The sequence below is a fragment of the Lemur catta genome, chromosome 8 (assembly GCF_020740605.2).
Source record: "Lemur catta isolate mLemCat1 chromosome 8, mLemCat1.pri, whole genome shotgun sequence".
Taxonomy (NCBI): domain Eukaryota; kingdom Metazoa; phylum Chordata; class Mammalia; order Primates; family Lemuridae; genus Lemur; species Lemur catta.
In genome coordinates this window covers 70,890,269-70,915,326 of record NC_059135.1, presented here as the reverse complement: position 1 = coordinate 70,915,326, position 25,058 = coordinate 70,890,269, and the positions used below count along the sequence as shown (strand labels likewise).

Genomic DNA, 25,058 nt, shown 5'->3' with positions numbered 1-25,058 from the left:
TTTAGTTTGTATCAAGATGTTTATCTCCATTGTCACTTATATTAATTCTAAATGCCGTACTTAGTTTTGTCTTGTTATATTCCCATAATCATTCTAGAATTATTGATTGAGCATTATTAGACACTTTTCCCTTCCAGGTATAGGTAACATTGTAATGTAAGGTACAGCTTCCTATGCCCCGTATTTATTTTATTTTATCACTGTGGTCTCCTGGATTTCCATTTTATTCAGTGGGGCTATAATTCATTGCTATTATAATTAATTTTAATGCCCAAAGTGTCCCAGATTTAGGCAGTAGGATCCCCTTCATACTGGCTCTTCAGACCTTTTGACATGTCTCTATTATTCTTTGAGAACATTGGCATAAGATACTCAGCCTTATCTTATACTTTGCCTGCAGCCTAGAGTCGGCCATTTCTCCAAGGAACATGGTTCTTTTTATCTGAGAATGGCATTTAGAAACTAAGATTTTTTTCATTGCTTACAAAGGTGTCCCTGTTTCTCTAGATACTCCTCCAGGTACTGTCTAATATCACATGGTTTATGCTAGTCATTCCATTTTCTGTGCTTATATCTACCTTTTCTAATAGTCAAAAAACCTTGTTGCCATTACTCTCAATTTGTTTACAAGTTGATCAGTCACCTGTGTGTAACCAGTATCCTGACACATGGGCTGTCACTTCAGCCTCAACATCCTGTCCAAGAATTTCTGGGTACCGTTTTCTAATGTACGTTCATGTCTTGAGAAACTGATTGTAAGGAGAAAGGTGATTTCCTTCTAGTAGCAACACTTGTTTTTCATTTCACCACATGAGATTAATTTTTAATTAACAAGTACTGGATTAGAGTTTTCCCTTAAATCTGGGAATCTCTTTCTTTAGAAGAATGGATTGTTTGAGAGAAACAAACGTAATTTTGGAATGAGGATGATGTTTTGGGCAAGAGAAATGTGAGTTTATTCCTGTAGGTGTTTCTGTGGAGAGAGATGATCTAAGAAAGGTACGAAGGAAAGTCAGTTCTTTTAAGACAAATCTTTTCTGAAACCTAGGAAACAGTAGACTTTTCTTTCTCAGTATTTGGATCTCTGACTTGTTCAGTATTGTTTGTAGGGATCAGTGTACTATAGATGAGCCAGGAAATAGCCATTTTCTAATGGCAATTTTTTTCTTATTTTGAAAACTTTTAAAAATTTAATTTGGGAGCCTGTCATGTAACCTTACATATAATTTAGCACTTTTTACAAATTAGTTGTTGAAATTCTAAGAAATGTAAAAATAAAAGTTTGAAATGCATTTTATAATTCCTTAGACAAAATAGACTGGTTTTTCTGAAATTTTTTTTTTTTAGTCAGACTCTTGCTCTGTTGCTTGGGCTAGAGTGTTGTGGCATCAGCTTAGCTCACAGCAACCTCAAACTCCTGGGCTCAAGCAATCCTCCTTCCTCAGCCTTGAAGGTAGCTGTGACTATAGGCACGTGCCACCATGACTGGCTAAGTTTTTCTGTTTTTAGAGACAGGGTCTTCCTCTTGCTCAGGCTGGTCTCGAACTCCTGACCTCAAGTGATCCTCCCACCTTGGCCTTCTAGAGTTGCTAGGATTACAGGCCTGAGCCACAATGCCTGGCCTGGAATTCTTATTCTAGATCTGCAAATAGTTTTTCTTTGTCTCCCATTCTCATTCGTAAAGATGATGTTCTAGTGATATATATCTATCATTAGTATATTATTTTAAGATTTCTTTGGCCTATCAGTCAACAAAAGCACATGTATTTGATATATCTAGCATTAAATGTGAGATATAAATTATAAAGGTGGACACTGTTTCCAATATGCTTGAGTTTTTAATCAGTTCAATTTTATCTTAGCACCACAGAGACCTTCTTCAGATTGGTCCAAAAAGAAGAACGAGCCCCTAGGGAAATTGACTTCTTTATTTAAACTTACTGTAAGAGTGATCTATTCTTTCCACACTCTGAGCTTCAAGGAGGAACATTCTGATACCCTGTTCGCTATTGGCAACTCAATCACCAGCATTCTTTCCAATGTATTTGGACGTATTTCTTTGCCATCTATGATCCGAAAAATATTTGCAACTTTAACACAACCTTTGGCATTACTTTGTGAAAACTCAAAGTAAGTATTTTGGGCTTAGTAGCTTTGAATTAAATATATTCAATTTAAGTAGAAGTAGCAGCTTTTGTTGTTTTCCTATCAGCTTTTTTATTATAGATGGTAATCTTGACAATTTTGTGGAGAGGGTAATATGCTTTTGTTGAAAAGATAGTTCAAATAGTATAGAAATATAAGATAGAAATTGGAAGTGCTTTTATTTTGCACATTATTCCACTTGCCCTTTTCTAGTTAGAGCTAATCTTTTCAGAATTCCTTAGGCAAACAAGCATACCTATTAAATGCATGATAGATATAATGAGAGCATACTTGACATATTACTCTGCAGTTAAGTATATATGAGATATGCACTTAATACAGTTGGTCCTCTGTCTGTGGGCTCTGTGTCCATGGAGTCAGCCAACCCCTGACTGAAAATATTTAGAAAAGTAAATGACAAAAAATAATATAAATTTCAATATACAGTATAACAACTGTTTACGTAGCATTTACATTATATTAGGTATGCTAGAGATGATTTAAAGTACACGAGAGAATGGACTTTGGTCCTGGAACCAATCCCCTGGACATACTGAGGGGTGAACTGTATATTGTATGCTTCTTGTACCATTTACATGAGAATCTCATCCTTTTCAATGTCTGCATAGGATTCCATTAAACTTTTTACCCAGTTTCTGATTTGGTGGACATATATCTTTGTGGCATTTTCTCTCATAACAAACAGTAGAACATTATTTGTACATAAATCATTGAGCATATTTGCCACTATTTCTGTAGAAGATGATATTTTAGGTAAAAATGTTGGTTCAGAGGATATGCACATTTAAGTTTCTTAATTAAACCTCTAAAAGTTTTACTTAATTTTGCATTACCCTTTACACTTGAAGTAAGCAGTGCCTTAAAACCTGAAAAAATCCCAAATATACTTATAAAACCATTTTGAGAGGATTCATCAGTATGCAGGCCTTGTATGGTTCAGTCATAATACAGTTTATCTTTTATAAATTAAACTCACAGAGTTTTAGAAACAGATTTTATAAAGTGTAAAATGCACCTCCCAAATCCATAAACTTTTCTTTGCAAACTTTCAGTTCTTACTTGATCAAGAATAGTTCATGCTTGAAAGGTACAGAAGCAAGTAACCAGTGTGAGTACTTTGAGATCTATTTTAGATATTTTCTGTGAAACAAACAAAAAAATCTTATGTTTTAAAGATAAGTTTGTTTCCTGACTATTTAGCAATTTTTATTACTTGTTAAGCCTTGGGACAGCTTTGTGTATCACTACATGCATATCTCTTATTATGGCTGTATTACCTCAGTTTTAGGTTTAGCTTGATAAATAGTAGTGTTTACTTCCTAAACTATAAACGGCACTTTATTTTATGTGTTTTTCTTCCCAGGCTTGATGAAGTTCCTAAAGTGTATAGTTGTCTGAACAACAAGGTAAAAATAGACAATTGTCCATAAAACATACTTTCATGATGAAAATGGAGTTTAGATAATTGTCTTCCTTAAACATAAGTCTCCTCATTTTTAAGGGAGTTATTATACTTGATTTGTAATGAACATTTCATAACATGATATAGACACATTCACAGATTTTTCTTAAAAGGATTTAATAATGTATTTTAAATACATTTAATTCATTACCTCCTATCTTATGTATATGTAAGTACAATTGGCTCCAAAGTTTTCTAGGTGAAATGTGTGTAGGCAACTATTCCTGTTACCATTGATGTAAAAACAAAATTTTTTTCTGTTAATGGAAAATAAGCTCAAAATTAAGCTTTAATATCAATAATTAAAGAATAATTTGTCTACTTATAAAGAGGGATAAATATTTAAGGTGACAGCAGAGACTTGTTTAAAACTCAAATTTTAAAAATTGAAATAGCAACATGTTCTGTGAGTTAATATTTAGTATATTTTTTGCTTTTATTGTTTCCTTTTTCCTAGTTAGAAAAGCTACTAGGAGAAATTATTACTTGCCTACAGTTCATCTACACTGGAACATATGACAGTGAACTTCTTGAACAACTCTCCCCACTATTATGCATAACATTTCTGCACAAGAATAAACAGATTCGAAAACAGAGTGCTCAGTTTTGGAATGCCACATTTGCTAAAGTGACGATGTTGATTTATCCTGACGAGTTAAAGTATGCCAACATCAAAACTTTTATATAACTAACTATTCTATTGTAATAAATGTAAATTGATATATTAGTTTAAAGTAAACTTTTCTTATGGGAAATTGTTACAGAGGGTTCCTTAGTTGAAATATTATTATTTGAAGTATATGGAAATTATTAAACATTATTTGACCTTTTCTTTGGTCTTCAGAGTAACCTTGATTTCATGAACCTAGAAAAGCGATTTAAAATTATCTTTTTGGTTTTGGAGACAGTTTCTTATCACCCTGGGTAGAGTGCGATGGTGTCGTCATAGCTCACTGCCACCTCAAACTCCTGGGCTCAAGTGATACTCCTACCTCAGCCTCCCAAGTAGCTGGGACTACAGGCGTGTACTATGGTGCCCAGCTAATTTTTCTATTTTTCGTAGAGACGGGATTTCGCTCTTGTTCAGGCTGGTCTCAAACTTCTGAGCTCAGGCGATCCTCTCGCCTTGGCCTCCCAGAATGCTAGGATTATAGGTGTGCCATGCCCATCCTAAAATTATCCTTAATAAAAGAAACAGGAAAGGCAGGAAATGGATGGTTTTTAAAGCTAGATGTGAAAACTTGATGTAATATTATACTTTTGTTTCCTATTTTCCATGATAAAAATTTGGAAATTTTGACAAGATCTTAAAGAAGAAAATTTAGAAATTTAAGAAAATGTAGGGAAAAATACAAAAATTATCAATTTCTCCTGGTTTTATATATGTATAAAAAGAAGCAGTCTTTAAGCCCAATGTATTTTGCTGCTCTAATATTATAAGTAAAGTGCTCTTGTTAAGATATCAGTATTCACCAGTACTACTTGACTCAAGTTATGTATGTTTATGTACTTTTTAAAAGACCAGTACTAAGACAAGCCAAACAAAAATTTCTGCTTCTGTTGCCTGGTTTGGAAACTGTTGAAATGATGGAAGAATCCAGTGGACTGTATTCGGATTCAGTAAGTTGTTTGTTTTTTTTGTTTTTTTTAAACTTTTGAATGATGTTTGAGTAGTTTGTTTATTGTAAGTGATAAACAAGTAGAACCTGAACAGAAAAGAGTTTTATAACATAGAATTTTTCTATATTGTCAATTGTCTGGCCTTAAGATAGTTTATGAATTAAGAGCAAAAAATTTCACTAGTGATTCTCATGTAAATAATCTCTAATTCTTGTTCACTAATGATCTTTTTTGAATTCAGATACCTCATATGCACTATTTTAGAAAGTTTGTAATTGTTAAAATACGTAGTTAAGTGTTGCTTTGGAAAAAACTAGAAATAACAGTTACTAGTCCATGTCTAAGCAAGAGCTACTCTCACTTTTTCCTGTCAATTGTCTCATTTCTTCTGTCAGAAAAACACATCCTTGCTGTCACATTGCACATTAGGAAGGACCAAGGTTCTTCAATACTGCCTGAAGATATGGATAGATAAAGACATGGGCACTATATTCCCCTGAGGTGGAATATCCTTAGAAAACTTTTTTCTAGTCGGGAACAAATGATGTATGGCAGTTTTTTGTTTAGAATCTGTAAGAAAAAAATACAGTCAACTAAGTATTTTGTTTTGTTTTTTTGGTTTTGGCTAAAAATTTTTCGCCAGGTAACCATCTAGACTTGTTAAGACTCATTCAGTGGAATTTCACCTGTAAAAGCTGTTTTCTGTTGAAGGAAAATGTGCTTGGTGCAGTAATAATCTCTATCATATATGCTTTATTAACCCTGTTTGTTGTTTAATGTGTAAAGTTATGGCTTTGAATTTTCTTTTAGAATATTTCCAGTAATAGCTGGAGTATTTGAGTCTAGTAATTTGATTCACATTGTAGTAATTATGTGGTATTTCTTATTTTCCCAGAATTCATAAAATTCAATGGTGCAAAGCAACTGCTACAAAAGTTAGAGGCAACAAAGCCATTTGCTATAACTGACTTGGTGGCTTTCCTTTCTTTGATTTTAATAGGACTGAATGAATAATCATAAGAAATTTGACATTTGAAATGAGTACTTATTAGACTGGAGTTTTCAAAATGTGAACTGGAGAAGCAAAATAATACAGTGACCTTAATGAAATTGTTTTGTTTTTAATAAAACAGACAGAAAATTCACAACTAAATGTGAAGATAAGTGGCATGGAAAGAAAATCAAGTGGAAAAAGAGATTCCTTTTTGGCACAAAGAAAGGACAAGAAAGAAAAGATGAAACCACCAGCCAAAGTATGTTTTCAAAAGTGTAAAATAGAATTTTTAGATTAAGTGTACAGTAGCCTGAGGACATGCATCTTTTAATTGGAAGAAAAAGCTGTAAAAGGCTAAATAAAAGACGAGATTGCAAGGGGATGATAGAATTTGGTCTAGAAAGGCTACTAAGGTAGCATGGTAGGGTAATCTTGAAGCCTTAGATGATTCCTTCTTAGTAAAGGTAAGTTTCTGTGTAATCCTTAACATCTATTACATGTAATTATTCTAGGCGGTATTTATTAGAAGCAGAAAGAAAGCGAAGGAAATTATACTGATTTGTTATTGATAGAGAATATTATATGGGCTTGAACTTCAAACTTTTTCTAACCACTGTTGAAAAAGTATATTGGAAAACAGATTGATAGAAGTATTGGAAAATAATTTGAAAACTAAAATGTACATTTTACTTTTTTTAATCTGCAGCTGAAACTTGAAAATTCATCTCTAAAAGTAAAGAGTGAAATACTTTTGGAAGAGGAAAAGTCTACTGACTTTGTGTTTATATCTCCAGAAGGAAAAGATGCAAAGGAAAGAATACTAACTGAACATCAAAAAGAAGTACTCAAAACAAAGCGGTTTGTAGCCTTTTATAGCTTTGTATTTAGAACTAAGATACTGTGTATACTAAGTTTTAATGCCAAGACATATGCTGTACATACGTTAATTTTATAATATATAATGCTACCTAACTATAGGTATAAGATAATGTACCATGTGTTACAAATTGAATTCCTTTACTGAAAAATAGATTGGGAGATTGATTGTTTCATGGAAAGTCTGGAAAATAAGCATGTAGGTCTTGATTTCATATTGTTAGTAAAAGACAGCTTGGTTGTAGAATTGTAAGATTACTTTCTAATTGTAGGAATGTCGTCAGATTTTTGGAGTTACTTATGTAAAAATTTTTTCAGGTGTGATATTCCTGCCATGTATAATAATCTGGATGTTTCACAAGATACGTTATTTTCTCAGTATAGTCAGGAAGAGTCTATGTAAGTATGGAAGCTGTCAAACTTTTATAACTGTTTTCCTAATTTTTAAGTAATTACAGAAATAGCATTCTAATTTATATCACTATTTCAGGGAAATTCCTACTTTAACCAGAAAACCAAAGGAGAATTCCAAGATGATGTTTAAGGTATATTTGGTATTTTGTATTTTGGGGTTATTAGAATCATCCTTCCATTATGGAATCTCTTAAACTGCTGAAAGGTTGTCTGTAGGCCTTCATTTTATTAGTTTTAAGATCTACTGTATAATCTCTTAACTCCCACTTAGATACTAATAGAATTATAGCCAGTGTGTATTTATTTAAAATAAATGTATTGGCTTTTATTGAACGTTTACAAGTAGGAATGCAAATTAATAGGCACCTACCACTACGTTTGGAATATTTGCAATGTATTGAAATTTAGCAATTGTCTTTGAATTACCAAAGTTCTACATTAAAATTTTCCCAGAAAATCAAACTTGTTTGCTGGTTAATCTATATATATATGTATACATTTCTGTGCAGGAGGAGCAAATGGAGAGTGACGGTGTCATTCCTCAAGATGTCACGGAAACCTGTGGTATGGATGAACATCTTGAAAAGGCTTCCTTTTCAAATAAAGAGTGTGGTTCTGTTGATGAAACCAGTTCAAAAATACTGAGCAGTAATAATGATGCCAGGAAAAAAGCTTTAATTCCATCAAAGAAAACTTCAACTGAATGTGCATCTACTGCAGAAAGTTTTGTTGTCAGCAGTAGCCCAATTTTTAATGCCGCTATTTCTGGAACTCCTCCACAGCCTACAAGTCGGAGGCAAACTTTTATTACCTTGGAGAAATTTGATGGGTCAGAAAATAGACCTTTTAGCCCATCCCCCTTGAATGGCATGTCATCAACTGTTACAGTGAAAAGTAACCAGGAAAACATGATTAAGACAGATATTCCACCAAAAGCAAAGCGAAGAGAAATGACTCTTTCAAAATCTGATTCTGAAAAAACATCAAATGGAACTAAGAGATCAGGCCGGAGATTGGGTAAAGCTGAACAAACAGGGAATAAAAGGTCTAAGCCATTAATGAAATCTGAACAGGAGAAAAACACTCAGGAATCTATTGAAGGCATGGTAACCTTAGAAAATAACCCACCCGGTTTGCTTGATCAAACAGAATGTGATCAGGTTCATCTTTCTGAATCTACAGTGGAGTATGAAGATACCAAGTTTAAACCAACAATAGAAAATGCTATGTTATTGGAAACTAATACTGTAGAAGAGACAAATGTAAAAATTAATTTGGAATCCAAAGAAAATACACCCCCAGCAGTAATACCATCAGATCAAATGGTAAATGAGGATAGTCAGGCTCAGATAACTCCAAATCAAAAAACCCTTAGGCGATCTACAAGGCGACGTTCAGAAATAGCAGATTCTACCACTGATAGCCAAGATAAAGAAAATAATCATCAAAAAAAGGAAAGACGTAAGGAAGAAGAAAAACCTCTTCAGAAGAATCCTTTGTATATAAAAGATGATTTGTTACCTAAGCAAAAACTGATTTCTGAACAAATTGTACAGGAGAATCTAATTGAGAAAGGAAATAGTTTACATGAGAAGACTTTTGGGGAAACCAGTGCTAATGCTGAAGTTGACCAAAATAAAAGAAAGCCAGACCCTGAGAATATTAAGTCTGAAGGAGATGGTGCCCAGGACATTGCAGATAAGTCCTCTGAGAAACCAATAAGGGGCCGAACACGGTATCAAACAAGAAGAGCATCTCAGGGTTTGCTTTCTAGCATTGAAAACTCAGAATCTGATAGTTCTGAGGCAAAAGAAGAAGGTTCTAGAAAGAAGAGATCTGGAAAATGGAAAAGCAAAAGCAACGACAGTGTTGACATTGAAGATCAAGAAGAGAAAATGGTAAAACAAGAGTGTATAAAAGCTGAAAATCAGACACATGATTATAAAGCAAGTTTAGAAGTAGACGTAGACATAAAGTCTCAGGTTTGTGAAAAAAAAGATGAAAATAGTACTGTAATACTTGAGGATTCTGCATCTTCAGATTTGTTGCAAATTTCTGATGATGTAGCAAATACATGTGAGGAGGAAAGTAAAACTAGCAAATGTGCAGAATATTTCTTTACAAGTCCACCTGTGCCAGAGTCAAATCTAAGGACTAGAAATGCCAGTAAGAGATTACATAAGCAAGACTCTATTGATAATTATAGTGTAGGAGAATCCTCAAAAATAGAGACATCAGACATTTCTTTGCTTTCTGAAAAAACTCTTCAAACATTTGAATGCCACCATAAGAGAAGGAGGAGGGTGAGGAGATCTAAAAGTTGTGAATGCTGTGGGGAAAAATCACAGCTTCAGGAAAAGTCATTCATTGAGTTGAAGAACACAGAAAATGATGATGTAAAGATTAGTGAAACAAAAACAGATATACAGACACCTGTAACTATATCAGAAACTTCTAAAGCTAATCTGTGTTCTGAAGTACAATTTTTAGATGAGCACCACAGTGTGAATTTTCATTTGGGTATCAAGGAGGATAATGATACTATCAATGATTCATTAATTGTATCTGAAACTGAGTTGAAAGAAAATATCATTCAAGAAAGTCTTCCTTCTGAAGTAATAAATTTTAAAGAGGAAACTTGTGATATGGATTCTAGTGAAGTGAAGTCTCTTCAAAGCCAAGAGCCACCTAATAAAAAATTTAAAACTGTTGGCCTATGTTTAGCTGATTCCAAAGATATATCCCAGGAATGTTCTTTGGAAACTAAAGAAGAAAAGCCAGAAGCTACCCTGGAAATGGAACTAAGTCTAGGTAATGTTGTTAATGTTGAAGAAAATGCATGTAAAGTAACAGAATCCAATCTACAGAAAGTAGAAACCATGGAATTGGATGTAAGAAATGATAAATCTGAAGCTAGCTTCTCTGAACAAGAGAGTGCCAAAACTGATATTTCTGAAGAAGCAGCAACAGAGGAAAACAGTAGTAGTAGTAGTGATGAATCTGAAGCAGACACAGCTAAAAAACGGTATGCCAAAGAAGCAGCAACTGAGGACTTTAATTCAGGCATCAGTCTTTCTGATAATACCACACCTTTAACAGTGAATACTCAAACTGAGATGTCTGAACAAACAGCAGTTGGGGAACTAGATGGAGGAAGTGTTGTGTCTGATTCAGGTTCATCTGAGGAAATGAATGCCAAAATGGAAGATTGTGAAGAAACAGTGATTGGTGAGGTGAATGCTGAAACTGACCATGTCAATAAAACAGAAGATGAGGACATGTCCATCAAAACTTCTAAACCTGCTGATGCTGAAACAAAAGGACTGAGTGCAGAAATTGACAACGTTGTTGCTGACACATCTGAAGTGAGCACTGAAGAAGGAAAGGTTGACTGTAATAAACCCGAAACAAATACTGAACTTAATACACCCAAAGAAATAAAATTAGATGATAATCAAATGGTAGTAGGAAATGATATTTTACAGGAAGTTCACACTTCAGAGGAAGTGGAGGAACCACTACAATCTCTGACATCTGAAACAGGTGTCTCTGAACTGATAATAGAAGACAATAATACATCTCCTCAGAAATTAAGGGAACTTGATCCTTCACTTGTGTCAGCAAATTACAGTCCTAGTGGCATGCAGGCACGCTGTGTCTGGTCTCCTTTGGCTTCTCCATCCACCAGCATTTTAAAGAGAGGATTAAAAAGACCCCAAGAAGATGAGATCTCATCACCTGTTAACAAGGTAGGGGGGATGAAGCTGGATATTTAGGGGTCCAATATTTGGTTGAAATATTTTGGCCATTCAGTGGCACCTGGTGAAGGACAAAATATTAGAATTATGTGTTCACTCATTTTGATAATTTACCATGGTGCTAGGAGAAAGAACAGGTAGAAAGATAGGTGTTGAAAAAAGGAGACTGAAGCTCTTTAGATATTCTTTCATCTCACAGCACTAAACTAAAGATCTTTATGCAACTATGCGTTATTCACCTTTGGCAAAATTGGTAAGGCTATCTTAAGATCTTTTCTGCTCCTCATATACCATGTATCACATGAGGAACAGATTTAGGAATTCAGGCAACACTGATTGCCATTGATAAAGCAAGTTTAGCACTTAAAGTGTGTTGGGGCATTGCTGTTTTACCTAGGTGTTTATATAAACACTTATTTTTAGACTGTGTCTAATTAAAAGGAAAATAATCTTGTTAGGCTGTACCTTCATCAGTTTGTGGATGTGATTTTATTTAATTATTTATATCCCATCTCCTTAGCTAAATTATAGCTCCTTTAGTTTAGGAAACATGGATTATCTATATATCTGTTTGTGCCTTTTTGTCCTGTACCTTACATATAGTTGTTGGATGAATGAATAAAAAAATGTAAAAAGGAAACGTTACATGAGCTACGTAGCTTAGCTTGTCCTCTAAATGTTCTGAAAAGGTGTGATGATGGTGTTTCTTAATTTTGAAATTGAGCCTGTGCTTTAGTATAGAATACATGTTTATATACAGGCATGTGTATATTATATAAACAGTACATCTTGCTTTTTGCCTTTAGCAAGAACATTTTGCAAACTTCCCTTCTTAATTCCTATTTCTGTTATTCTTAGGACTTTTCAGCTTTCCAAGATACATTGAAAATTCTGCTGAGAGTTCAGGGATTACCTATTTAGAAAGACCTAACAGCTCTTGAGCTTTTGTTTTCTCTTGTATATATGTTATTCTTAGTTTTGAGAGTCTTTTTTTTTTTTTTAAGTATTTTAAGTTTAATAAGCCATAGAAGTCCTTGAAAAGTTTATGAAGGTAAGAGTACATTAGGATTGATGTGTGTCTCTCTCTTTTTTTTTTAATTTTTACTCTTTGGAATTTTTCTAGCCAATATGTCTCTTCAATATACTACTTTAGATTATTACTAGAAGTCAGTTGCTTTTTGATTGATAGTTCATACTTATTATTTATTTAGGCAATAGAACAACATTGTAGTTTTCTGTAGCAGATCTGTATACATAGAATTTGCCCACTCTTGGGAATCAAGATGACAAGATGTATAAAAACATATTAATGGTATAAGAGTGCTCTATGTGTATTTATATCAAATAGCTGAATGAGTAAAGACACTGTAGGAATTTAGACCAAAATTACTTCAAGCTGGGCCTAACAAAGACAAAAATTGCTACCTAATTTCTGTGACTCTGATGGTAACCTCAAAGAATTTAGAACAAAGATTAGTAAGACATAGCAGAGACCAGTTACTTGTTTTTAACCTCTTCATCTTGTTCTTTCAGTCTGTTTAGTAAGCCCATAAGGTTATTAGAGTCAGATTATACAATTTTAACTGCCACGTGCAATTTCATTAAGTTTCTTCTGCTGTCCCTGTTTCATACATAGTCTTTGGTGTTATATGCAAAGACAATTTAAAACCTAGATAATGAGGACGCACTGGTATTGAGTAATATCTGTGAAAACAGTCACTAGGAAAACAACTACTTTGTGCAGTTGGCTTCTAATGAAATAAATTCAGCTTCTAAGTCCATGTTCTATTATTGAGTAACCCTATAATGAGAATTTATGGTTTCATTTTTTAAAACTTTAATTTTCTTAAGTAAAAACCTGACCTGTGTTTTCAGGTTCGCCGTGTCTCCTTTGCAGATCCAATATACCAAGCAGGATTGGCAGATGACATTGATAGACGGTGCTATATTGTTAGGTCCCTGTCTTCAAATAGTTCCCCTATAGTAAAAAGTGTTAAAACTTCTCCTACTGCACAAGCTAAGGTAAGCTATAGGCTTTATCCTATACATATATGTATATAGACACAGAATTGCATGTGCATGATTTGTTTTGAAATGAACTATTTGAAAAACCAGCTTCTTTGGTTGGGATGTATTCTTTTGTAAGAACATGGTAAGCAGACATGAAGAGAAGAGGTGGTGAGAGGCAGTGATGATCCAGCAAGTAATTGATTAGGTAGTAGATTATAATGTTTTCTGAAATTGTAAAGAAATGATTGCAGTTAAGTTGAAAATAAAATTGTAAAATTATAGTTATCTAGGGTTCTAAGTTTTTTTTTTCTCTCCTTTCTTCTGTCTAGCATAATACCACTTCAATCAAAGGATTTCTGTCCCCAGGATCACGTAGCCCTAAATTTAAGAGCTCAAAGAAGTGTTTAGTAAGAAGCACTTTAGTTTTCATGTAACTTTATATTTTCATGTTCAGTCAGGTGACCTCTATTTAACGGCTTTTGAAATTTGTTCAAGATTGCAGAAATGGCCAAGGAATCCATGCCGTGCCCAACAGAAAGTGTTTACCCAGCTTTGGTGAACTGTGTGGCACCAGTTGACATCATTTTACCTCAGATTACGTCTAACATGTGGTGAGTGATTATTTAGGCTTCTGGCTTGTATTCCAAGATGCCACTTATTTTTTTTTTTTTTTTTTTTTTTTTTTGAGACAGAGTCTTGCTCTGTTGCCTGGCTAGAGTGAGTGCCATGGCGTCAGCCTAGCTCATAGCAACCTCAAACTCCTGGGCTTAAGAGATCCTACTGCCTCAGCCTCCCGAGTAGCTGGGACTACAGGCATGCGCCGCCATGCCCGGCTAATTTTTTCTATATATATTTTTAATTGGCCAGATAATTTCTTTCTATTTTTTTAGTAGAGACGGGGGTCTCGCTGTTGCTCAGGCTGGTCTCGAACTCCTGACCTCGAGCGATCCACCCGCCTTGGCCTCCCAGAGTGCTGGGATTACAGGCGTGAGGTACCGCGCCCGGCCCAAGGTGCCACTTATTTAAGAGAAATATTTGAATGGTCAGGGTTCTCATAGTTAGAATTGATTGACATGCCCTCCTCCTCCACACATCTTTTTTTTTAAGAGGTAAATAAAAGTGTAGCTGGGAAAGTGGGCCAGATAGGGTAAGTGTTCCCATATTGCCCTGAATAATAAGAGAAATGTACAGTTAATATATCAGGTGCTGTGCTGAACCCTAATCATTTATTATCTTTTAGTCCTAATATAAACCCTGTGAGGAATATGAATATCATTTCCACTTTATGTGAAGATTACCACCACAGTCACACAGTTAATGTGATCATGTATAGGAAGAATGAGGTTCACCTACATAAAAATTGTTCATGAGCTCTTTTTGTTTTGTTTTTAATGAAAGGTTTGAATCTTGGAAACTTAAATGCTTGTACCTAGACTGTTCTAGATTTTACTGTATCTCGATTAAATAAATTCTTTCAGGTAGTTTGTGATGCCTTGATAATTTCTGTTTAATTATCATGCTGCCCTATCATGTGTCAGACATAACAAATCCATTTCTTTTGGAGGGGTAGGGGGAAGACAGGGTCCTCTGTCACCTAGTACAGTGGCACAGTCAAAGCTCATAGCTCACTGTAGGCTTTTTTTTTTTTTTTAAAGACACAGGGTTTCACTATGTTGCTCAGGCTGGTCTCGAACTCCTGGCCTCAAGGGATCCTCCTGTCTCTGCCTCCCAAAGTGCTAGGATTACAGGCATGAGCCACTATGCCCAGTCCTGAGTCCATTATTAATTAAAGAAATTGAGGAGAGGGAAATTAAAAGGAGTATAGGTTAGGTTAGGAGAGGTAAAAACTAGTGAGGAGCCTGAGCTCTGAGCTTGGTAGCACAACGGGTTTTGTCTTCCTATCCTACCTGTCCATGTTTATGACCCACCAATCAGAAAGCTGTTATGTGTAGGTAAGGAAATCTGAGAATCATTTGTATTAAAGAGAATAATGTGTGTAAAGCATGAGGTATGCTATATAGCCTTAGTCTGTTTCCATTGCTATTACTAACACCAGGCATACACATTAGAACCAGATTTTATTTTAAATTAAATGTATGTATACCTGTCCTTGCTGTGAAGCTAGATAGGCCTATATAAACAAACTCAGTTACGATTGAGCTTAAGTGGGGAAATCCAACTAGATAAGCTCTTTGAAATAGCAGGTAAATAAAACTGTATAATTATTTTTTCCTTTTTCTCTTATTTTTTGTTCAGGGCAAGAGGCCTGGGACAGCTCATTCGAGCCAAGAATATAAAAACAATTGGTGATTTGAGTACTCTTACAGCATCTGAAATAAAAACTCTCCCTATTCGTTCTCCAAAAGTGTCCAATGTAAAAAAAGCTCTCAGAATATATCATGAGCAGCAGGTAAAAACTTAGATGTTAGTTTGAAATATGTATTAATAAATAATATAGCACTACACAGAAGTTTGTTAAACTGTTCTTGCTTAAAAGCCCATTTTATGATGCCTTCTCCCCAGTCAAGAGTAACTTAAAAGATAACTTTGTAATGGTCCAGATAAATCGGTCATTTAGTTTTGTACTGTTTTTATGTAATGCACCTCAGGTTTGTTTTTAAATTAATCTTCTTTGAATTCTGTTCTATCTCCTTTCCTCGTTCATTTCCATTTGGTAATTGAGTCCATGGCTAGTATTGCGAAAACCTAGATGTTCAAATCCAGACTTATACAAAAACCTTACAAATTTGTGGGTCACAGTATTTTGATTTTGATGTCTAGCACATTTGTGACTTCCTGTCAGCATTTTGTATATAAACATTTTTGGTCATGACATTTTTCAAGATTCAGATGAAAGCTAAGATTCTTCCCCCCTATAAAAATGTGTACAGCAGATACTGTATATAATTTCAGAAGGATTCACAGACTCTCCTAAAACCCATTCAGAGATCCTCTATTCATTGGCACTGCAAGCTAAATGTCCCGTATCGAAAATGCTTAGGACCAGAAATGTTTTAGAGTCCAGAATTTTTCAAATTTTGGAATATTTGCGTCATACAGTTACTTATGGGGTGAGCCTCCCTAATCCAGAAATCCAAAATATTCCAATATACTTTTCCTTTGGGAATTATGTCAAAAAGTGCTCAAAAAGTTTTGATTTTTGGATTTTGAATTTTTGGATTAGGTGTATTCAACCTGTATTGGAAGTCATGAACAAACGAAAAATAGAGTATGTTAAGGGTGAAAAACAGTGTTCTATAATACAATTTTGTTAAGCTGGGTTTTTTGCCAGCTACTGAAGACATCTACTGTATTCTTGAAAGTCCTTGATTTTGTATTAGTTTTTTTGTGGTCTTCAAAAAACATGTGTTAACCAGTTGTTCATAAACCAAAAACTATAGTAGTAATTTTCAGTCTCGTAGATCAAGAGCTTAGTTTCTGAATTATTTTCCCATCAGTTTCCATGAGCCCTGGGAAAGTGTATGTGTGGGTGTGTTTGTAACACCTTTATTAAGATATAATTCACATATTATAAAATTCACCTACCTGTAAGTATACAATTTTAAATGGTCCTTAGTATATTCACACAGTTATACAATCCTCCCCATGATCTAGTTTTGAAACATTATTTTTGTCACGCTAAGAAGAAACCCTGACCCCATTAGCTATCACTCCTCATCTCACCCCCTCGGCCATAGGAAATCACTAATTTACTTTCTGTTTGGATTTGCCTGTTGTGGACATTTTATAAAAAGTGGGGCCATAGAACCTGTGATCTTTTGTGACTGGCTTCTTTCACTTAGCATAATGTTTTCCAGGTTTATCCATGTTGTAGCATGTCAGAATTTCATTCCTTTTTAAGAATGAATATATTCCATTGTATGGATATACTGCATTTTACTTATCCGTTAGCTGATGGACATTTGACTTGTTTCCACCTTTTGCCATTAAGAATAATGCTGTTATAAACATTTGTATACAAGTTTTTTTGTGGACATATGTTTTCATCTCTCTTAGGTATATACCTAGAAGTAAAATTGCTAAGTCACATGATAACTCTAACTTTCTGAATGTAGTGTTTTCTCAATCACTGGTCCATAGGTTTTAGGAATTTCTGTGAAAATTGTATTCTTTTTAAAAGATTCATGTATTATTTAAACTTTCTGCTGCAATTTTTTTTCTTCCACATTCTTGAACTTGGGAACTATAAGTAACTTTCTCAGTTACCATGGCTGTTTTTCGTGAGAAAGCCATTATGGCATATTGTAAATTTCTAACCCTTTCTTTGAGGAAGTGTTTCATAATGCTGTTTTTTGTGTAGTTAATAGAACATAGTTTCTTAGCAATATTAGGTATGTTAAGTGGTGGAACACATGTTCTTTCCCAATGTCTGTACTGTTACTCCAATTAAGTAAATTTTGATTTGTTGGTTTTCAGCATTTATATATTTATTTATTCATTCATTCATTCATTCATTCATTTTTACTACTCTATAATCAAGGTGAAGTCTCGTGGATTAGAAGAAACTCCAGTTTTTGATATTTCTGAAAAAACAGTAAATGGAATCGAAAATAAATCTCTCTCTCCTGATGAAGAAAGACTTGCCTCAGGTATATTTTAGCAAAGGGGGATGGCTGACTGTCTTGAAGAAATGTTTTGCTATTATGCTTTTAGTTCCATTTGATCATGCCTTATTAATAGGACAGGGCTTTTTTGTGCTTGATGCCAAGTGTATGAAAAATAACTGATTGAACTTCAAGTGTGTCTGTTTTTCTCTTCTTGCCAGCTTCTAGTCCATAACGTTCTCAAATAAGGATATTTCTTTTCTTTTCTTTTTTTTTTTTTTTGAGACAGAGTCTCGCTGTGTTGCCCGGGCTAGAGTGAGTCCCATTGCGTCAGCCTAGCTCACAGCAACCTCAAACTCCTGGGCTTAAGCGATCCTCCTGCCTCAGCCTCCCCAGTAGCTGGGACTATAGGCATGCACCACCATGCCTGGCTAATTATTTCTATATGTATATTTTAGTTGGCCAGATAATTTCTTTCTATTTTTAGTAGAGACGGGGTCTCACTCTTGCTGAGGCTGGTCTTGAACTCCTGACCTCCAGCGATCCACCCGCCTTGGCCTCCCAGAGTGCTAGGATTACAGGTGTGAGCCACCGCGCCCGGCCAGGATATTTCTTTAATAGCACAGAATGATAAGCTATGTAGATTTTTCTATTACGTTGTTCCCTTGAAGAACAGGAGGACCTCAGCTGGCTCTCTCAGTTTGAAACCTAGGCACTTAAACGTTTTGTTAACTTAGAAGATGATGTAAACAATTTAATTTTTTTCTAGTATAGATTTAATTGTTTTTTTCTCTTTTAGATTTGATTGATCCTGTTAATTTAGAAACTCCATTATCTAAAAATCTTGTGGCACAGATCAGTGCTCTTGCTCTTCAGCTGGATTCAGAAGATCTCCATAATTATTCAGGAAGCCAGCTATTTGAAATGCATGAGAAACTGGGAAGTATGGCAAACTCTATAATAAAAAATCTACAGTCACGTTGGAGGTCACCAGCCCATGAAAATTCTATTTAGTATTTTAAGAGGAAATTGAAGTTTTTTGTAAACATCACTGGATTTTCTTGATAGATAAAACAAGTTCTGAAACATAGCACAATTTCGAAGAGACTGTTTGCAAAGTTGATAGCATTTCAAACTCTGAAGGACAATGACTTATTATGTAAGTTCAATTTTGTAAGTTCATTATGTAAGATCTTTCCCCCCACCCTGTATAATGTATTTTCTTGGCTGCTATGCGTAGTTTTTCTGAGAAATTTAATTACGTTACAGAGATGTGAAAGCAAAAACTAGAAACAGAAGTACGTTTTATTTCACGCTTTCTTAAACTCATGCATATTCTGGTGAAACATGTAATATAAAATACTTTAAGTAAAGTTGAAAAATTTTATTTGAATTTTTGTTGAACTGATAAAGGTGTTTATATTTGATTTTTTAAAATTCATTTTTGTTGTGCCTGAGGTTTAGGAAATTTATTCTCTGGTGAGACACCTCTAACAAGATGCAAAAGAATTGGAACTTTCCCCACAGCTGTCAACTTTTTGAACAGCTTTTGAGAAAAATGCCTAAAGTTTCAACTTCTGGGGTTAAAATGTTAGTGCAGAATTTACTAAGATTCCATTTGTTTGCATTAGCAAATATTTGTGCAACAGCATTTGCCTGTGAAAATTTATTCTTAGAGGCACATAGTTTTCATTTATAAATGCATGACTGTACATTATGTATAGATGACCATGTCTTTAATTTATAAATTTCAGTCTTCATTAATTGCATGGATTTTTCTGCAGCTTCTTGTGAATAGTTTTGTTTAATAGAAACATTTTGTATATATTAAATACTGAGATATCAATATGGACAGTAGAAGTGCTTCATGGACTTGCTGCAGATATTTGTAGGATTCTGTATCTACAAATAAAACAACAAATAGTTTTATACTTAGTTAATAGTCATAGTTAAAACATGAGTTTATTTTCTAAAAGTATCCAGAATGAGTAAAATTACACAAATGAGAAAAAGTTACACAACAACTTTGCTATTCATACTCTTACCTTTTTTCTTTTGGTTTGGAAGAGGGTATCAGCCACTAGAAAGTGTGCCTCATTACATGTCTTCTTAATGGAATGTAGTTTGAATATTTTCATTGCAAATTGGACAATAAGAAATCTAGAATTTATCTGCTTTTTTTCACATATACCTAAAAGCAAACTTGGAAGAAATTTGAAACTGTTCTTTTTTTATATGTGTATGTTTTGTTTTTAAAAATAGGGTATATGTAATTAAAATATTTGTAAATTTTACCAGCTAGTATTAGTGCCTGACTTCCCATATTTGTTTCATCTTTTTAACTGAGAATATATTTCACTTGTTCTGTGACTAGAATGAGTGAATCATCTCAGTTTTCACTTTATTCAGAACCTAATTCCTACTTAGAAAGGCACACATTTCTACAGCAAGTCATAGAAAGTTTCATCTTTGTGCCTAGTTACCTCTCCTATATTCAGCAGGAGTGTTAGCGTCTTTTTCATAATCGTTAAGTCCACCATTACAAATATTTTTGAGTCTTTTAAAGCATGATATTCATATACCGAGATGGCTTTATAAAGAAATTCTGGGATCATTGAACTATGGATTATAGCTTGAAGAAATAACTAATGAAAAATACTGATTTTGGAAAACAATTATGATTGTGGTTTACATTGTTTCTCATTTATTTCCCAAATTATATTTAATAGTGCAAAGGCACATGAGTTTTTAGGGAACAGGTGTGAACAAAAAAGGGTATGTGTGTTTGAGGGCAGGGAACGGGGTACTTTAACGCAGTTTAGAGTTAAAATTAGAGCTTGTTTCATGACTACATGCCTTAACATTTTTGTGAACTAAACTTATTTGATGGTTGAAGGATATTCTTGTAAAGCTGAACCGTACGGCAAAAAATGTGACCAAAATGATTACTGTTTACTCAGATCACTGAATTTGATATAAGCACATGCATTAATTTAAAAAACATTGTATTTCAGCAAGGTTGTATTTAAATACATTATTTGAGGGCATAGACCAGTTTGTTAAATCTTCATTGTTGCTATGGTTATAAGCGTATATTTAAGGTACCTTATTTTCAATATTTTTGCCTTAAAATTTTCTGCAGCTTTCCCCCTGAATAATTCCTGAATAGCAAAACATTAATATTCCTTGATCAGTTCCACTGTGTTGTTTCACTATAAAATGGAGCCTGGTTTTTCAAATCCTTTCTAATCGTTAATAAAACACACAGCAAATATAACTAAGAACACTTAACGTGTTTTCTTAATTATTTTATGCATTTTAAAAAAATCTAGTGGCATGTAGAAGTGTAGTATAATTTTTCATATCTATGAAATCTATTGTAAGTTTCATAGTGGATTTAAATTTTTAGTATTATTTCAGTGAGATTATTATTGAAGATGCTGTGCCATTTAAACAAGGTTGAAAGCCATTGTTGAATGGTGTAGAGCCTTTCTCTAATTCCAAATAGAATAGGATGAGTCAGGGTAAATAATGTTATTGCATAACACAGTCAAAAAATAAGATTTAAATCTGAACATTTTGATCGATTCTGACATTGCCAATGGATTATTTTTTTCTATACAGGTTGAAGGTAGGGATTCTGTTACATGTTTAAGCATCATAAAAATGTCAAGAATAGTGGCAGGGCAAGAAACAAAATTGGAGGAACATAAATATATAGGTGAGTTTGGATTTTTTTTTTTTTAAGGTAAAAGAATGAAAATAATTAAAGATAAGTGGTATTTAAAAAGCTGTCTTAATCGAAATTTTAGAAAAAGTATTAATGAGCTAGTATTTTCCCTTAAAGCCATTCCTTCTAACTTTACTTCAGTAAGAAAGGCCTAGCTTTCATCTCATTCTGCTAATGTCTGTGGACTACACTTGTAGTAAGTAGATAGTCCTGAGGGGCTTCAGACTGTGAATTAGGTTTTGATAACCCAAGCAGATTTAAGTATTGAGAATTATTGCCACAGATCATAAAAGCTAGAGTTTTATAACTTTTTTTTAAGTTTATGAATTGGGGATACAGACTCATCTTGAAGTCTTCAAACTAAAGTTCAAAAATTTTAAGAAAGTAAAATATGGAAGATCTATTTTTTAAAAATAGGCAGTTAAGGATTTCATATAATAAGGAACCTTATTATTAAAGCAGATTAAAGTGCTTTCTTGTGAATATTTGTGGATTATGTTCTCATTTTTGTTAATATGAAAGTAGATTTTCAAATACTTAGAAATACATTCAGTCTATAATCTTGCCTTCTATTATGGATCTTCCATTATTTTATTAATAAACATTGAAAACATAACACTACTCCAAGATTAATTTGGCAGTTAAATTAGTAGTGCCATAACGAAGAAGTCATATTAGACAGTCTTGCCTTGTCATTTTACTGAAGACCTCTGGTGACTAAATTTACTGTTAAGTTAGATGGTTGAAAATTCCTGTTTCATTGCAAAGCGGAGTTTGAAGGATAGAGTTGAATAATTTGATTCTCTGAAAGTGAGTTTTTCTTGGAATTCTCAAGATGTTCAGTTTCCTCACATATTTAAATACCTTGTTTGTAAAAACTGCCTTCATTCAAAGCACTAAAGAACATTAGCTAAAAGTTAAGTAATGGGTTTTAAAATTGGCTTATCAAAGTTGATTGATAGCTTGATCTATACAACAAATTGGGTTTTGTAATTTCTGATGGTCTGGTTAATATGTCTAATATATGCCAGGCTTTATATATTGCTTTTTAAAAGCAGCCATTAAAATCTGAGTCATTCAGGACGGAAGATCTGTACATATTTAATATAGTAGACTAACAGAATTAGGAACATTTACTCAGTTCTTGGAATAGAATGTTAAAGTTTCCAATGTCTTCCACTCTTTTTCCTTTATACTAAACCTTTCTCTCTCCAAAGAACAGTTAAAAACCACACGTGACACACAGTAAGCTGTAAATGCTTACTCCCTTGGAAAATACCATTAGAATAAAAGATAACCCCACCCCTTACCTGAGACTGTAAAATTGAAGGCATATTTTCAGTTGTTGATGGTCACAAGTAAGAAAAAAATCTATGTACCTTTTGTACTCAGAGGAAATATTACTTTGGCCACAGTGTGCTTATTCATAATAGTGGGTAAAAGCTAAGCTTACTAGACAGCAAGTTTATATGCTGATAGGAAGTGATACACTGAGAAGTAGTAAGATGAAGAGGAAAGGCATATTGATCTGAAATCTTCATAATGCACAGTCCATTTAGTACAAGGACAAGCAGTCCTATACACTTTGGAAACAGTGGTCCCTGAGAGCTTTTCTCTACATAACACAGTACCATAATTGATGTTCACAAATACCCTGAGTGATTATTTAAAATATACATTATTAACTTAATACTGTTTCCTCCAAAGCAGTTAATAATTTCCATTAAAAGGCAGCTTTGTTTCTTAAACAGATGAAGGACATATAACTACGAAGTCAAAGTCTCATGGAACTGAAAATGGAATATAGTATAATAACTATTTTGATACTAATTGAACAGTTAACAAGTGCCTAAAGAATTTATTTTTATAGAATAGGACTTTTCTAAAAGGAAATGACATTAAGAGCAGAATCAGTTTTGAGTATAGAAACTGAAGCAGTCTTGTAAGGTTTTTTACAGAGCAGGGGTCAACAGACTACCTGTTTTTTGTGTTACCCATGAACACAGCCATGCCCATTTACATATTACCTTTGGCTGCTTTCCTGCTACAGTGGCTGAGTACAGTAGTATGAAAGAGACTGTATGGCCTGCAAGACCTAAAATATTTACAGAGTTTGTCAATCCCTGTTACAGAGGATGGCTTTGCTTATCCTCGGCATGTAGTCTGGTTATTTGCTTCTTGCTGGTGGATGGCATCTTGATTGCTTAATTTGTTATCCCTATTAGATTTTATTTGATAAAATGTGTTCCCCTGATTTCATTTATTTCTTCTACTATTGCTCAAATACATATGTACAAGGAGATGCTAGTACTTTCTAAGTACACTTCTTTCTTCTACCTAAACTCTGAAACTGTAGTTTCATTATTTGCCATGTTATTAAGGAACCTTGATGGTCTGAGGGAAAGGCATCTGGCATTATAGGTTAAATCACAACTGTGAAATAAATTGGGGTGTAGGAGTTTGCTTTGTGAGCTGATGAGTTATCAGTTGCTTTCAACCTATCTTCACACTACCTCCTGTGGATAGACCTGACTGATACGCACTTAGAAAAGACTGATAGAAGCCAAATCAGTCAATTATTAACCCTATAATATTTTTCAACCCATCACTTGGTAAACTCTTCCTAAGAGAGCCTAGTTTTACATTTACAAAATATTTATATTTGATAAGTCTTAAAAATGATTTAAGTTGAAACTTAACAAGTACCCATTCATTCCTCACTTACCTGCACTAGTAGATGTGAAATAATGGTGCGATTTTATTTGATTATGTAATGCTTTATATAATGTTTGAAGCAGAACTACACTTACAGGTAGTATTTGTGGTTCACGATGACTATGTCTAGGGCAGGAGAATCTATGTATGATCCATAATAAAACTTTTCATGAACTATTGAGAGTTGACTTATCACTTGCCAAATGAAACTGGATATTGAAACACTTTTTAAGAAATGCACTTTTACCTGAAAAATAAAACTATAAAAATGAAATTGTGGTGCTCGTTTTCATTTGCTGCATTTGCAGGGTTTTGTTTGTTTTAGTGAGACCTGAAATTAGTATGAATAGCATAATTCAAATACCAACATAAAGTGAACATTGTATCCGTCGACAAACATGATTCATATTCTTTTGCCCCTTTTATAGCCCACTTTTTAACCATAGAGGTTCTCTGATTTATTCATGGTTTTATGGGTTCCACAGACTTTTGAGACAGGGTTTCTCTGTTGCCCAGGCTGGAGTGCAGTGGCGTCGTCATAGCTCACTGCAACCTCAAACTCCTGGGCTCAAGCAATCCTTCCTAGCCTCCTGGGTAGCTGGAACTACAGATGCTTGCCACCATGCCCAGCTAATTTTTCTTTTGTAGAGATGAGGGTCTTGCTCAGGCTGGTTTGACTGCTGGCACATGTCCACCAGCCCCTACATTGTACACAAGGCTCCCAGTGTGATTGGCTGGGGCCTTTGCA

The 25,058-nt window shown here is 34.1% G+C and overlaps 1 protein-coding gene across 2 annotated transcripts in view; it reads left to right on the top strand.

The window, feature by feature from the left end:
• RIF1 (replication timing regulatory factor 1) overlaps positions 1-21,571 on the top strand; it is a 54,478-nt gene extending 32,907 nt beyond the window's left edge. The window contains exons 21-35 of one of the 2 annotated variants that reach the window (XM_045558780.1): positions 1,863-2,130; positions 3,530-3,572; positions 4,086-4,288; positions 5,149-5,248; positions 6,382-6,501; positions 6,949-7,100; positions 7,437-7,517; positions 7,609-7,663; positions 8,042-11,281; positions 13,166-13,312; positions 13,630-13,707; positions 13,796-13,911; positions 15,557-15,710; positions 17,802-17,910; positions 18,665-21,571. In XM_045558780.1, coding sequence (XP_045414736.1) covers positions 1,863-2,130; positions 3,530-3,572; positions 4,086-4,288; positions 5,149-5,248; positions 6,382-6,501; positions 6,949-7,100; positions 7,437-7,517; positions 7,609-7,663; positions 8,042-11,281; positions 13,166-13,312; positions 13,630-13,707; positions 13,796-13,911; positions 15,557-15,710; positions 17,802-17,910; positions 18,665-18,879 — 5,081 coding nt within the window. In that variant the 3' untranslated portion in view covers positions 18,880-21,571. The remainder of the gene's footprint in view (positions 1-1,862; positions 2,131-3,529; positions 3,573-4,085; positions 4,289-5,148; positions 5,249-6,381; positions 6,502-6,948; positions 7,101-7,436; positions 7,518-7,608; positions 7,664-8,041; positions 11,282-13,165; positions 13,313-13,629; positions 13,708-13,795; positions 13,912-15,556; positions 15,711-17,801; positions 17,911-18,664) is intronic. The other variant, XM_045558781.1, reaches the window with a different exon arrangement.
• The last annotated feature ends 3,487 nt before the right edge of the window (positions 21,572-25,058 follow it).